Raw genomic sequence first — 17,462 nt, forward strand, 5'->3', positions numbered from 1 at the left:
GATACTTTGCCTATTTTTTAAGAAGATCTTATTTATTTATTTGAGAGATAAATAGAGAGAGATTGAGAGTTTGAGCAAGGGAAAGGAGTAGAAGGATTCTCAAGCAGATTCCATACTGAGCATAGAGCTCCACTCAGGGCTCAATTCCAAGACCCTGAGATCATGTCCTGAGCCAAAACCAAGAGCTGGATGCTCAGCTGACTGAACCACCTGGGCACCCCCACTTTGCCCATTTTTAATTGGGTTGTCTTTTTATTTCTGAGTTGTAAGACATAACTATATATTCGTGTATTTTATCAGATCTCTAGAATTTTCAGGGTTTTTCTCCCATTATATAGATTGTCTTTTTATTTTTAAGTGTCCTTTGAAGCACAAAAATTTTACATTTTGATTAAATATAATCTATTTTTTCTTTTGTTGCTTGTGCTTTTAGTGTTATATCAAAAATTTTGCCTAATCTGAGGTCACCAATATTTAAATCTATATTTTTATAAGAAACAAATGAGAAATTATTTAAAAATTTTTCTTAAAAAGAAAATTCTTACAAATAAGAGTTTTATAGTTTTGTCCCTTACATTTGGGGCTTTGGTCCATTTTGAGTTAATTTTGCATATAGTGTGAAGGGTTTAATTTGATCAATTTTCATATGACTATCCAATTGTTACAACATCTTTAAAAAACTGTTCTTTTCCCATTAAATAGCCTTAGCACTCTTTTTGATAATTAGTTGACCATAGCATAACAACTTTATTTATAATAGCCACAAACCAAAAAAAGCCCAATGTCTACCAACCCCCCCAAAAAAGTATAAATAAATTATGGCAAAGCCATATAATGAGATGCTAAACAACAATGGTAAGAAAGAAATGTTGCTGAGCACATGATGGATGAATCTCACAGAAATAACATTGAGCTAAGAAAGCCAGAAATAAGAGTATTTTTGTATTAATTCAATTTATATGAAGTTCAAGGACAGATAAAACTAATAACAGTGTTAGAAGCCAAAATATAAATTACTGGGGAGAAGGGGATGGTATTGACTAAGAATGGCCATGAGACAGCTAGTTGAAGCAATGAAAAGATTCTGTATTTTATCTGGATAGTGTTTATATGATTATATACTAATGTAAAAAAAAATTATAGACCTGTCTATTTGATTTTGGATGACTCAGCCTCATCCTCTGTGACATTTTAAAAGTATGTCAAGGTGTAGTTACGAGACACCTCAGAGTAGTCCTAATTTTCTCAAAACCTAATTGTTATCTCTCACCTTCTCTTACAATAAAAAGGCAATTACATCTGCCAGAGGACAATTGATGACCACAGAGAAGAATTTGTCATAACTTCTGAGTTTGTCTTGGATAATAATATTTAACCATTATTAAAGTTTTCTATATACCCTGACTTCAAAGCACTCCAGAGTCTATGTAATTTTGTTCTCTGTAATAAAGACAGTTTCTTAAGTTTATAATGAAAGACAATTTATTTTATATGCTTTAGATAAGCAGTTTGACCAAAAAAAAGGGGGGGGGAGACTGTTCATTCCCTGGATTCTGCTATGTGGATTTAGTAATAAGCCTAAACATAGGTCTTAAAGCCCATGTTAGAGGGATGTGTTAAGATTCATGACAAATGACATTTATTAGAGACATGAGGCTATGGAATTCAAAAAATTAGAGTGTTTTAGACACCCAGAGGCTAGCAGTAGCTGCTGTGGAGATTTCACATGCCTACGTCAGGAGCTTATCTCAAGGCCAGGGCTGCTCTTTGGCTTCTGCCAATGTTTCTGCTTTTGTGGGTAGGGGAATGATACAGGGTAGTTGTCTGGGCCAGTATACTGGCTCTGTGCCCATGACACTTAATTCCCTTTTTATAAGGCCCATGAGATCAGTGATGGTTTTGTTCCTTACTAAGAAGTGTAGGTATGGAGGGGACTATGTTTATTGAGGCTGACAACTACAGGCCTGTAATTAAAACAACACAAGTGGGAACATTTTTTAATTTGTGCAAAAATGAATTTTGTAGCCCACTCTCTTTTGAATAAAGGAATGAAGAAGAATGGTCCAATTGATGGTGGGGAAAGACACATTCAAGCAAGAATGCCAGCCAGTATGACTAAACCCAATACCACTGGGGAATTTTAAGGGGAAGAGTGGTGGCCTCTCAGAGTTCACATTCAGTCTCCTCTCTTCCAACACACATACTTGGGATTTTCAGCACTTTGAATAGCCACCTGAAGTTCACCTTGGTATGAGGTTAAGGGACAAGCAAAAGAATCTCCCTCCACCTCTGTCTTTGAACATTTCAAATTGTCTATATCGATTACTTGAGTTTACCTCATTAAAATTCATCTCTGTAGAAACCTCTCTCTCTGTGTGCTTAATTCTGTTTTGTTTCGTCTATCTTTTTAAAGACTTCACAATGGTCTAATGGGCCTTAGCTCATTTAATCCTCCCAAGATCTATATAAGGTAGGCAAGAAACATATTGTCCATTTTTTTTCAGATTAAGTAATTGTGGCCAGAAAACACAAAGTGACTCATCCAAGGGCATAGGTTGAAAGAAAAAGAATTAGGTGAGTTGAACGACCATCCCAGTTTGCCTGAAACTGTCCCAGTTTTAGCACTCAAAACCCCATATGCTGGGGAAGCCTCTTGGTTCTAAGCAAACCTGAATGATTGGTTACCCTATAGACAGGATTAAAATCTGTATCTCCCAGGTCTCAGGCCAATACTAGTAATGCTGTCTTATGCCATCTGTATTCTGAGAACTGTTATCTGAGTAGTGTTTCTCCTTCTCTACACCTTAGTGTACCAGGATATTTCTTCATGATGGGTCACCTCCCATCCCACTCTCCCTAGGACAGAAACAATGACAACTAGTAGTGGCCCTCAAAGGTATTCAAGACAGTTTTGCCAAAAGAAACCCATATTTCAGTTTTCTTATCCACAAAACAATGACAATAATCCCTATATTGCTTACCTCACATGGTTGTTGTGTGGGTCAAATAATAATGGATGTGAAAATGCTTTCTAATTTGTTAATAGCTGGTCACATGTAAGAAATTGTGGTTATTCTCTACCCACCGAGGTAGATGTTAGCTCCCTGCCTTACTCTCCTTCCGGTCAGCAAGCTGTACAGCAACTAATAGTGTGAACTTTGGGAAATATCTTGGCCTCTGTGCCTCAGTTTCCTCATACAGAGATAATAATAATCTCTCATATGGTGAGGTAAAGTATTCAATTAATTATTATTAAATGTAAAGCATTTAAAAGAATTCCTGGCACATGGTCAGAGCTATGTAAGTGTTAGCAGTTTTGGATTGGCTTTCTCACCCCCTGTAACTCAGAGCAAGAGACTATATAAAGTGGACCCATAAACCAAGTGACACATAAAGCAAGCCACCACCTTCCCTTTTCACTAGCTCCCTATTTTTTGTGTTATGTATCCACAGCCTTCCCACCATGGATTGCCAAGAAAATGAGTACTGGGACCAATGGGGACAGTGTGTCACCTGCCAACTGTGTGGACCTGGACAAGAACTCTCTAAGGTAAGTACCTCTGATCAGGACACTTACTTCTGTCATATTCTAGGACTCAGCCTCACAACTGAGTGGTTCCACTATTAAGAGAGTCATTAACCTGTGGCTAATCCAGTTTATCAGACAAGATGTGGTATATATACACAATGGAATACTATGCAGCCATCAAAAGAAATGAAATCTTGCCATTTGCGACAACATGGATGGAACTAGAGCGTATCATGCTTAGCGAAATAAGTCAAGCAGAGAAAGACAACTATCATATGATCTCCCTGATATGAGGAAGTGGTGATGCAACATGGGGGCTTAAGTGGGTACGAGAAGAATAAATGAAAGAAGATGGGATTGGGAGGGAGACAAACCATAAGTGACTCTTAATCTCACAAAACAAAATGAGGGTTGCTTGGGGGAGGGGGTTTGGGAGAAGGGGGTGGGATTATGGACATTGGGGAGGGTATGTGTTTTGGTGAGTGCTGTGAAGTGTGTAAACCTGGTGATTCACAGACCTGTACCCCCCTGGGGATAAAAATATATGTTTATAAAAAATAAAAAATTGAAAAAAAAAAAAACATGGAATCCAAAGATTATGATAATAGCAGTGACAGTGCCAACAAAAAGTCCACTTGACAGGATCAGGGTCAGGGGAGGATTCCATGAGATAATGGCATATATCAAGAGCAAATATGGAATGCAGAGGCCTAAGAAGACTGTTTAGCATTAGGGAAATCTGTCAACTAAATTAGGGCCCACCCTCTTGGGATTCAGGAGCAAGATTCAGGTCTGATCTGATACAGAGGTACCTCAGATCAGGTAGCAGAGGAAAGCCTCTCTAAGGAGGTGTATTCCAGGGACAGAATATAGCTAGTACAGAATCCCAAGGTGGGAATGAACTAGTTATATACAAGGAAAAAGAAGAAGGTTAGTGCAGCTGATGTAAAGTGAAATAGAGTGTGGTACACAATGAGGTTGTAGAAGAAGGTCTGGGCCAAACCATGTGGAGTCTTAAAATCTATGATGAGAAATTTTCATTTTTTCCCTAGCTACACCAGGTACCCTTTGAAGGGTTTTGATTAGAAAAGTGACATGATCCTATAAGTAAAATAAAATACAGTTATTTAGCCCACCTTCTTATCTCTTTATTTCTCATCTTCTTCAAGGTAGAAAAATTAGTCTATCTATCAAACTGCTGTTACCAAACTTTTAAACATGACCCATGATGAAATGTACATTTGTGTATTATAACACCACTAGAAAGCTCAGAGAAAACAAATGAGATGCAATGTTGTGTTCCTGCAAAAGCTTTATACATAAACAGATTGTACTTGTATAGCAGTCTGTACCTTGTAAAGGACTTTCATGTGCATTGTCAGTTTGGCTCTAAGTCCCACCAAGGAGGTATTAAGAACCCCATTTTATATTAGGAAACTAAGACTCAGAGGATGCATGACTTTCCCAAAGTCAAAATGGCTCAGTAAAAATAAACATGAGCCAGATAAACAAGGGTTTGAGTCTAAGCTTTGCTATGAGGGAATTAGTTTATCTCTGACTCAATTAGGATGTGCTAAGTTAAAAGTAACATAAAGCAACAGTAACTTGAATGCTAAACACATTTATTTATGTAATAAAGTCTAGAGGTCAGGAGACTGTGTTTGGTTGAGCAGATCAACAATGCTTTCAGGGACCCAGGCTCTCTTTATTCTTCATCTTCGGTATCTTGTTTTGTCTTCATGCTTGTGTCCTCTTTTGCCATAACTCAAAGCATCACATCTTCACAGCATAGTCAAATTCAGGAAGAAGGGGCAGGGACAAACTAGCTTGACTTTATTAGGGAAGAGTAGATTTCTCCTTTTATATTATAGGTGCAAATTCGATGTTGTATCTCTAAACTCCAAGAAAGGCTAGGAAATGAATACCTGGCAAGTGGTAATGGGATTACCAAGATTAACTAAGGCCAACCAAGAATCAGTTCTTGAGACTGGTTACCTTGCAAGTGAGAATGAAATCAATGTGCTATTAATAAATAAGAAAATGGGCAATAACGTTTAGATAAGCAGTTAACATCATCTGACACAGGCTTGTTTTTACAGTTACGTATATTTAGCTTTAAAATTTACTCATATGGATTGTAAACATTATTATAAATAAATCTTTACAGAAAATCAACAATATTACCTCAGGACATATTTCTAAAAGTGTTATTACTATGCAAAGTTATGTACACTGTTTAGAAATTCTTGAAATATATTAGCAGATAACACTTCTGAATTTTTTTAATTATGTCCATTACAATTATAATTATTTTCAATAGTGCATGGATTTCTTATATTCCAAAAGCCAAATCACACATGAACAATGCATGTTTCTATCATCTATTAATTTTATACATTCCTTTGTAATTTAAAATTACTAATTTATGAGAACTTTATATTATCTTACCTTTTTTTTCTATTTGATGGGGAAATTTTTTTGAGTTTATTATCTATTTGCATTTTCAATTCTGTGAACAATTTCAGATTGTTTCACTCTTCATTGTTTATTGTTTCTTCTTTTTTTATTGTGTTATATTAGGCACCATATGATACACCATTAGTTTTTTGTTATATGTAAACAAGATTCATTGTTTACATATAACACCCAGTGCTCCATGTAATATGTACCCTCCTTAATGCTCACCACCAGACTCACCCAACCCCCCATCCCTCTCCTCTCTAAAATCCTTAGTTTGTTTCTCAGAGTCCATAGTATCGTGATTCATCTCCCCCTCCAATTTCCACCCCCTTCCCTTTTCCTTTCCTTCTCCAAATGTCCTCCATGTTATTCCTTAAGTTCCACAAGTGAAACCATATGTTAATTGACTTTATCTGTTTATTACTTACGAGTTTAAGGCACATCAGTAGGCAGACAAGATGGCAGCATATGGAGTGTTTTTTAAATCTTTCATATAATATATAAGATTTTTAAAAATCAGAAATGATTACAAATATTGTCACATTTTATTAACATTTGTTGACAATCTCATCAATTCTCCCCTTAACATGTTAATTCGATTGTATATATCAATAAATTCTAAATATTGAAATATCTTATATTTTTAGGATAAGCCCATTAGGATTGTGATTTTTGGTTGCATGTCATTTTATGTTTTATTTAATAAGTTATCTATAATAAATAAATACATTTATAACACTATCAGCATCAGAATTTATGTAAGAATTATGCTAGCTGGATTCGCACATCAGATAAATTAGATTTGAAACTAACGACTGTAGTCAGAGATACAGAAGGACACTACATAATTCTTTTTTTTTTTAAGATTTTACTTATTTACTTGACACAGAGAGAGAGAGATGACAGGTAGGCAGAGAGGCACACAGAGGGAGAGGGGGAAGTAGGCTCCTCACTGTGCAGAGAGCCCAGTGCAGGGCCTGATCTCAGGACACTGAGATCATGATCTGGGCCGAAGGCAAAGACTTAACCCATTGAGTCACCCAGGCACCCCGACAATACATAATTCTTAAAGGGATTATCCACCAAGAAAATCTAACAATTTGTAAATTTGTATGCCCCCAATATGGGAGCAGCCAATTACATAGGAAAACTTTTAATGACGATAGTCATATTGATATGAATACATTAATAGTAGGAGATCTCAACACCCCACTCTCAGTAATAGATCATCCAAGCAGAAAATCAATGAAGAAACAAGAGCATTGAGAGACACATGGGACCAGATGGACCTCATAGATATATACAGAACATTCCACACTAAAACAATAGAATACTCATTCTGCTTGAGAGTGCAAGGAACCTTCTCCAGAATAGACCACATACTGGGTCACCAGTCAGGGATCAACCAATACCAAAGACAGAAATTATTTCCTGCATATTCTCAGATCACAATGCTTTGAAACTGGAGCTCAACCACAAAGAAAAGTATGGAAGTAATTCAAATACCTGGAAGCTAAAGACCACCTTGCTTAACAATGCTTGCATCAACCAGGAAATCAAAGAAGAACTGAAACAATTCATGGAAACCAATGAGAATGAAGACACTTTAGTTCAAAACCTATGGGATACAGAAAAGGTGGTCTTAAGGGGGAAATACATAACCATCCAAGCCTCCCTCAAAAAAATGAAAAAATCCAGAATACACCAGCTGTCTTTACACCTTAAAGAACTAGAGAATCAAAAACAAATTAATCCAACCCCACACACAAGAAGGGAAATAATCAAGATTAGAGCAGAGATTGATGAGATAGAAATAAGAGATACAGTAGAATGCATCAATGAAACTAGAAGCTGTTTTTTTGAAAGAATCAATAAGATCAATAAACCATTGGCCACACTAATCCAAAAGAAAAGATAGAAAGCCCAAATTCATAAAATTATGAATGAAAAGGGAGAGATCACAGCTAACACCAAGGAAATAGAAGCAATCATCAGAAATTATTATCAACAGTAACATGCCAATAAGTTAAGCAACCTAGATGAAATGGATGCATTCCTGGAAACCTATAAACTTCCAAAATTGAACCAGGAAGAAATTGACAACCTAAATAGACCAATATCTAGTAATGAGATTGAAGCAGTGATCAAAACCTCCCAAAAAACAAGAGCCCAGGACCTGAAGGACTCCCTGGGGAATTCTATCAAACTTTCAAAGAAGAAATAACACCTATTCTCCTGAAGCTGTTTCAAAAAATCGAAGGAGGAGGAAAATTTCCAGACTCTTTTTATGAAGTCAGTATTACCCTGATCTCCAAACTGGGCAAAGACCCCCCCAAAAAGGAGAATTTCAGATGAATATTCATGATGAATATGGATGCTAAATGCTCAACAGGCTCGTAGCTAATAGGATCCAACAGCACATTAAAAAGATTATCCACCATGACCAGGTAGGATTCATCCCTGGGCTGCAAGGATGGTTCAACATTGGCAAATCAAACAATGTGATAGCACAAGTCAATAAGAGAAGAGAGAAGAACCACATGGTCCTCTCAATTGATGCAGAAAAAGCATTTAACAAAATCCATCATCCATTTCTGATTAAAATGCTGCAAAGTTTATGGATAGAGGGATATCATCCTCATCCTCATTATCATCCTCAATGGAAAAAAGCTGACAGCCTTCCCTTTGAGATCAGGAACACAACAAGGATGCCCACTCTCACCACTCTTGTTCACCATAATATTAAAAGTCCTAGCAACAGCAATCAGACAACAAAGAGAAATAAAAGGTATCCAAATTGGAAATGAAGAAGTCTAACTCTCCTTCTTCGCAGATGACATGATACTTTATATGGAAAACATAAAAGACTCCACCCCCAAACCACTAGAACTCATACAGCATTTCAGTAATGTGGCAGGATACAAAGTCAATGTATAGAAATCAGTTGCCTTCTTATACACCAACAATGCAAATACAGAAAGGGAATTTAGAGAATTGATTCCATTTACATAGCACCAAGAACCATAAGATACCTGGGAATAAACCTAACCAAAGAGGAACTACAGAACACTCAGAAATTGAAGAAGACACAAAAAGATGGAAGATCATTCTATGCTCTTGGATTGGAAGAATAGACATTGTTAAAATGTCTATACTGCTTAGAACAATCTATACTTTTAATGCCATTCCAATAAAAATTCCACCAGTATTTTTCAAAGAGCTGTTGCAAACAATCCTAAAATTTGTATGGAATCAGAAGAGACCTCGAATTGCTAAGGAAATGTTGGAAAACAAAAATAAAACTGAGAGCATCATGTTACCTGATTTCAAGCTTTACTCCAAAGCTGTGATCACCAAGACAGCATGGTACTGGCATAAAAACAGACACATAGACCATTGGAACAGAGTAGAGAGCCCGGATAAGGACCCTCAGCTCTATGGACAAATAATCTTCAACAAAACAGGAAAAAATATACAGTGGAAAAAAAGACAGTCTCTTCAATAAATGGTGATGGGAAAATTGGACAGTTATATGGAGAAGAATGAAACTTTACTTCTCTTACACCATACACAAACATAAACTTTAAATGGATAAAAGACCTAAATGTGAGGCAGGAATCCATCACAATCACAGAGGAAAACATAGGCAGTAATGTCTTTGATATCGGCCACAGCAACTTCTTCAAGATAGGTCTCCAAAGGCACAGGAAACAAAAGCAAAAATGAATTTTTGGAACTTCATCAAGATCAAAAGCTTCTGCACAGTATAGGAAACAGTTAACAAAACAAAGAGGTAACCCATGGAATGGGAGAAGATACTGGCAAATGACAGTACAGACAAAAGGTTGATATCCAGGATCTATAAAGAATTTCTCAAATGCAACACACACAAAACAGATAATCATGTCAAAAAATGGGCAGAAGACATGAACAGACACTTCTCCAATGAAAACATACATATGGCTAACAGACACATGAAAAAATGTTCATCATCACTAGCCATCAAGGAGATTCAAATTAAAACCACATTGAGATACCACCTTACACCAGTGAAAATGGCCAAAATTAACAAGACAGTAAACAACGTGTGTTGGAGAGGATGTGAAGAAATGGGAACCCTCTTACACTGTTCATGGGAATGCAAGTTGGTATAACCTCTTTGGAAAACAGTGTGGAGATTCCTTAAGAAATTAAAAATAGAGCTTCCCTATGACCCTGCAATTGCACTACTGGGTATTTACCCACATGATACAGAGGTAATGAGAGAAGGTCCATCTGAAACCCAATGTTCATAGCAGCAATCGCCATAGTCACCAAACTGTGGAAAGAACCAAGATGTCCTTCAACTGACGAATGGATAAGGAAGATGTGGTCCATATACACTATGGAGTATTATGCCTCCATTAGAAATGATGAATACCCATTCATCTGTTGATGGACATCTAGGTTCTTTCCATAGTTTGGCTATTGTGGACATTGCTGCTATAAACATTCGGGTGCACGTGCCCCTTTGGATCACTACATTTGTATCTTTAGGGTAAATACCCAATAGTGCAATTGCTGGGTCATAGGGCAGTTCTATTTTCAACATTTTGAGGAACCTCCATGCTGTTTTCCAGAGTGGCTGCACCAGCTTGCATTCCCACCAACAGTGTAGGAGGGTTCCCCTTTCTCCGCATCCTTGCCAGCATCTGTCATTTCCTGACTTGTCGATTTTAGCCATTCTGACTGGTGTGAGGTGATATCTCATTGTGGTTTTGATTTATATTTCCCTGATGCCGAGTGATTTGGAGCACTTTTTCATGTGTCTGTTCGCCATCTGGATGTCTTCTTTGCAGAAATGTCTGTTCATGTCCTCTGCCCATTTCTTGATTGGATTATTTGTTCTTTGGGTGTTGAGTTTGCTAGTCCTTTATCTGATATGTCGTTTGCATATATCTTCTCCCATTCTGTCAGTTGTCTTTTGATTTTGTTAACTGTTTCCTTTGCTGTGCAAAAGCTTTTGATCTTGATGAAATCCCAATAGTTCATTTTTTCCCTTGCTTCCCTTGCCTTTTGCGTTGTTCCTAGGAAGATGTTGCTGCGGCAGAGGTCAAAGAGGTTGCTGCCTGTGTTCTCCTCAAGGATTTTGATGGATTCCTTTCGCACATTGAGGTCCTTCATCCATTTTGAGTCTATTTTTGTGTGTGGTGTAAGGAAATGGTCCAATTTCATTTTTCTGCATGTGGCTGTCCAATTTTCCCAGCACCATTTATTGAAGAGGCTGTCTTTTTTCCATTGGACATTCTTTCCAGCTTTGTCGAAGATTAGTTGACCATAGATTTGAGGGTCTATTTCTGGGCTCTCTATTCTGTTCCATTGATCTATGTGTCTGTTTTTGTGCCAGTACCATGCTGTCTTGATGATGACAGCTTTGTAATAGAGCTTGAAGTCCGGAATTGTGATGCCACCAACGTTGGCTTTCTTTTTCAATATCCCTTTTGCTATTCGAGGTCTTTTCTGGTTCCATATAAATTTTAGCATTATTTGTTCCATTTCTTTGAAAAAGATGGATGGTACTTTGATAGGAATTGCATTAAATGTTTAGATTGCTTTAGGTAGCATAGACATTTTCACAATATTTATTCTTCCAATCCAGGAGCATGGAACATTTTTCCATTTCTTTGTGTCTTCCTCAATTTCTTTCATGAGTACTTTATAGTTTTCTGAGTATAGATTCTGTGTCTCTTTGGTTAGGTTTATTCCTAGGTATCTTATGGTTTTGGATGCAATTGTAAATGGGATTGACTCCTTAATATCTCTTTCTTCTGTCTTGCTGTTGGTGTAGAGAAATGCAACTGATTTCTGTGCATTGATTTTATATCCTGACACTTTACTGAATTCCTGTATAAGTTCTAGCAGTTTTGGAGTGGAGTCTTTTGGGTTTTCCACATATAGTATCATATCTTCTGCGAAGAGTGATAATTTGACTTCTTCTTTGCCGATTTGGATGCCTTTAATTTCCTTTTGTTGTCTGATTGCTGAGGCTAGGACCTCTAATACTATGTTGAATAGCAGTGGTGATAATGGACATCCCTGCCGTGTTCCTGACCTTAGCGGAAAAGCTTTCATTTTTTCTCCATTGAGAATGATATTTGCGGTGGGTTTTTCATAGATGGCTTTGATGATATTGAGGTATGTGCCCTCTATCCCTACACTTTGAAGACTTTTGATCAGGAAGGGATGCTGTACTTTGTCAAACGATTTTTTCTTATAGTGAGTTTGCAATCCACAATACATCTTAGTTCCTCTCCTATTTTTTTTAATGTTCAGTTAACCAACATCTATCACCTGTTTCCCTATAGCTTTAGCAACAGTGCTGTGAAACATTTTAAATTTTTGTTAATCTAATAGGTTAGAAAAAACGTACTGCAAAATGCTTTTATTTTTTTAATTTTTAAAATTTCATTGAATTTTTTGTATGCTATCATTTATCCTATTAGTTTCAGCTGTAAACCATATTGATTGCATAAATCTATGTATTATGAATTGATCCCCACGAAGTACATTTACCATCTGTCACCGTAAAAAGTAATTTCAATATTATTGACTACATTTTCTATTATGTACAATACATCTCCATGACTTGTTCATTTTATAACTGGAAGTTTGTACTATTTAATCTGCTTCACCTCTTTCCCCCACCCCTAATCCTCCCCCCTCTAGTAACCAACAGTTTGTTTCCTGTATTTATGAATCTGTTTCCATTTTGTTTTGCTTACTTGTTTTGTTTTGTCTTAAATTCCACATAAAAATGAAATTATGTGGTATTTGGCTTTCTCTGTCTGATTTACTTGAGTTAGCATAAGACCCTCTAGGTCCATCCACATTGTTGCAAATGTTAAGATTTCATTACTTTTTGTGGCTAATATTCCATACCCACTGCATCTTCTTGTATCCTTCCACCTATAGATGGACACATAGTTTGCTTCCATAAGCCACATAGCTTGGCAAATGTGAATGATGTTACAACAAACATGGGGGGGTGCATATATCTCTTTATATTGAGGTATTTGTTTTCTTCAGATAACCACACAAAGGTGGAATTGCTGGACTGTATGATCTTTCTATCTATTTTTTTTTTTTTGAGGAAATGCCATACTGTTTTGTATAGTAGTTGTGCATATATATATATATATATATATATACTCAGAAACAGTGTATGAGGGTTCCCTTTTCTCCACATTCTTGTCAACATTTTTTTTTTTTTTTTGCCTTTTTGATGACAGCAAATCCAATGGCAATGACATGGTACTTCATTCTGCTTTTGATTTCCATTTCTCTGATGATTATTGATGTCAAGCATCTTTTTATATGCCTTGTTGTACATCTTCTTTGGAAAAATGTTTCTTCAAGTCTTGTGCCAAATATTGAATCAGACTACTTTCTCGTATGGATTTGTGTAAGTTCTTTATATATTTTGGATATTAACTCCTTATCAGATGTATGATTTGCAAATATCTTCTCCCTTTCAGTAGAATACATTTTTGTTTTGTGGATAATTTCCTTTGCTGTGCAAAAGTTTTTTTGTTTGTTTGTTTGGTTTTTTTTTGTTTTTAGTTTGATGTAATTCTATCTGTTTATTTTAGATTTGTTGCTCTTGCCTGAGAAAACTGGTCCAAAGAACATTGCAAAGAAAATGTCAAATTGCTTATTGTGTTTTCTTTTAGGAGTTTTATGGATTTAGGTCTTACCTTCAAATCTGCAATTCCTTTTTCTGTGGCTTAAGATGGTGGTCCAGATCCATTGTTTTCCATGTAACTCTCTATTTGTTTGTTTTTTTAAATCATTTATTTAAGAGACTCTCTTTTCACCATTGTATTATACAGTTATTTCTTTCATCATAAATTAATTACATATATATATATATATATATATATTTCATGCCAGTGCCATATTATTTTGATTACTATAGTTCATAGTATAGTTTGAAATCAGGGAGTGTAATGCTTCCAGCTTTGTCATTTCTCAAGAATGCTTTTACTATTTGGTGTCTTTTGTGGTTCCATCCAAACTGTAGGATTCTTCTACTTCTTATAGAATGCCACTGTTATTTTGACAAGGATTGCATTAGCTCTGTAAATTGCTTGGTTAGTATACATGTTTTAACAATATTAATTCTTCCAATCCATGAGAACAGAGTATATTTCCAATTACCTGTGTCTTCTTCAAATTTTCTGGTCAGTGTCTCATAGGTTTCATTGTATAGGTCTTTCATCTCTTTGCTTAAATTTATTCCTAAGTATTTTATTCTTTTTCAAGCAATTGTAAATAAGATTATAAGATTATTTTTTCTCAATTTCTCTTTCTGATAGCTCATTATTAGTGTATAGAAGCAAAACTGATACCAATACTAATTTTGTATTTTGTGATTTTATGGAATTCATTTATTAGTGCTAATAGTTGTGTAGTGGAGTCTAGGTTTTCCTATACTTGTATTTTTGTATATCATGTCAACTGCAAATAGTGATACTTTCACTTCATCCTTTCCAATTTGGATGGTTTTTATTTCTTTGTCTTCCCTACTTGGGCTGATTAGGACTTCCAATAGTATGTTGAATAAAAATTAGAGTAGACATGTTTGCCTTGTTCTTGACCTTATAGGAAAAGTTTTTTCACCATTCAATAAAAGGTGAGATGTTGGTTTGTCCTATATGTCCTATTATACTGAAGTACTGTCCTTATGTACACATTTTATTAAGAATTTTTATAATAAATGTTTGCTGAGTTTTTTTCCAAAATTTTTTCTGTCTTTATTGAGACAACCATATGATTTTTATCCATCGTTTTGTTAATGTGGTATATCATGTTTATTGGTTGGTATGTAGATGTTGTACCATCCTTGCATTCCTGTAATAAATCCCACCTGGTTGTAGTGTATGATACTTTTATTTATTTTTTTATTTTAAGAAAGGAAGAGGAACTCTTTTTTGTTATTTTGCTTGTTTTTTATTTTCAGGGTTTTTTTTTTTCCTTTCTTTCTTTATTATTTTTTTTAAATAGAAGGAAACAGAGAGAGAGCACAAGCAGTGGGTAGGGGCAGAAGGAGACAAGTAGGGAGATTCCTAAGGAGGCTCCACACCCTAACATGGGGCTCGACCTAACAACCCTGAGATCATGACCTGAGCCAAAATTAAGAGTCAGATGCTTAGGGGAGCCTGGATGGCTCAGTGGGTTAAGCCTCTGACTTTGGCTCAGGTCATGATCCCAGGGTCCTAGGATCAAGCCCCACATTGGGCTCTCTGCTCACCGAGGGACCTGCAACCTCCTCTCTCTCTGGCTGCCTCTCTGCCTACTTGTGATCTCTGTCTGTCAAATAAATAAATAAATAACCTAAAAAAAAAAAAGAGTCAGATGCTTAACCAACCAAGCCACCCAGGTGCCCCCTGATCCTTTTAATGTATTATAGGATGGGTTTTTTAATATTTTTTGAGGATTTTTCATCTATGTTCTTCAGGAATATTAGCCCTTAATTTTTTTTTTTTATGGTGTCTTTGTCTGGTTTTGGTAGCCTTTTAATTCTGGCTTTGTAAAATGACCTTAGAAGTATTCCTTTGTATTCAGTTTTTTGGTATAATTTAAGAAAGTTAAGTATTAACTCTTTTTTTTAAATATGTAGTAGAATTCACCTGTGAAGCCATCTGGTCACTGGATTTGTCTTGGGGGAGTTTTTATATTAATGATTCAGTTTTATTGTGTGTAGTCAGTCTATTCACATTTTCTTTCTTTATGATTCAGTCTTAGAAGGTTGTATGTTTAAAGAAGTTTATCCATTTCTTCTAGGTTTTCAAGTTTGTTGCTATATAATTATTCATAGTAATCTACTATGACCATTTGTATCTTTATGGTGTCTATTGTAACTTTCCCTTTTACATTATTGATTATTTATTGGGGCACTTTGTACTTAATGAATTGGGCTACAGATTTAGCCATTCTGACAGGTGCAAGGTGGTATCTCATTGCAATTTTGATTTGTATTTCCTTGATGAGTGATGTTGAGCATCTTTTCATGTGTATCTTAGCCATTTGTATGTTTATGGGAAAAAAATGTAAATTTATGTCTTCTGCCCATTTTTATTTATTTATTTTTTTTTACTTTTTTAAAAATTTTTTTTAAATTTTTTTATTTTTTATAAACATATATTTTTATCCCAGGGGTACAGGTCTGTGAATCACCAGGTTTACACACTTCACAGCACTCACCAAAGCACATACCCTCCCCAATGTCCATAATCCCACCCCCTTCTCCCAAACCCCCTCCCCCCAGCAACCCTCAGTTTGTTTTGTGAGATTAAGAGTCACTTATGGTTTGTCTCCCTCCCAATCCATTCTTGTTTCATTTATTCTTCTCCTACCCCCTTAACCCCCCCTGTTGCATCTCTACTTCCTCATATCAGTGAGATCATATGATAGTTGTCTTTCTCTGATTGACTTATTTCGCTAAGCATGATACCCTCTAGTTCCATCCACGTCATCGCAAATGGCAAGATTTCATTTCTTTTGATGGCTGCATAGTATATCACATCTTCTTGATCCATTCATCTGTTGATGGACATCTAGGTTCTTTCCATAGTTTGGCTATTGTGGACATATATTTTAATATATTATTTATTTATTTAACAGACAGAGATCACAAGTAGGCAGAGAGGCAGGCAGAGAGATAGAGGTAGTGAAGCAGGGTGCCTGCTGAGCAGAGACCCTGATGCAGGGCTCGATCCCAGAGCCCTGGGACCATGACCTGAGCCAAAGGCAGAGGCTTTAACCAACGGAGCCACTCAGGTACCCCACAAATAGCAAGATTTCATTCTACCAATGACTGAGTAATATTCCATTATATTTATACATATATGTATATTATATAAATAAATATAAATATATCATACATAATTTTCATGCATTTAATATTTATTAATGTACACTTATAGAATACATATTAATAATTTAACTTATCAATTAATAATTATTAATAATTAATAATAGGTATAATGATACCTATTATATATTAATATATTATATAATATATCATATAATTATATACATAAACATATATAATATATAAATATATTATTTATATTTTTATATTTATTTTTATATTTTATATTTTTATATATATACATATTTTTATATACATTCTTATATATATTTTTATATTTTTATATATAAAATATATTTATATAAACTTTATATTTATATTTATATGTATATAAATATAAATATATATAATCTCATAATACAGTACCTCTTCTTTATCCATTTATCAATGGATGGACATCTAAGCTCTTTCCATATTTTGGCTATTGTGGATAATGGCTATAAACACTGGATGCATATATCCCTTTGAATCACTCTCTTTTTATCCTTTGGGTAAATACCTATTAGTACAATTCCTGGGTTGTAGGGTAGCTCTATTTTTAACTTTTGAAGGAACCTCCAT

General features: G+C 35.4%; 1 protein-coding gene across 1 annotated transcript in view; it reads left to right on the forward strand.

Annotated features, from left to right (window-relative positions):
* Positions 1-3,463: 3,463 nt before the first annotated feature.
* EDA2R (ectodysplasin A2 receptor) overlaps positions 3,464-17,462 on the forward strand; it is a gene marked incomplete at both ends in the record, with an annotated part of 37,583 nt that continues 23,584 nt past the window's right edge. The window contains one exon of the mRNA XM_082715897.1: positions 3,464-3,550. Coding sequence (XP_082572023.1) covers positions 3,464-3,550 — 87 coding nt within the window. The remainder of the gene's footprint in view (positions 3,551-17,462) is intronic.

Source organism: Mustela nivalis (genome assembly GCF_964662115.1).
Source record: "Mustela nivalis genome assembly, chromosome: X".
Taxonomy (NCBI): Eukaryota; Metazoa; Chordata; class Mammalia; order Carnivora; family Mustelidae; genus Mustela; species Mustela nivalis.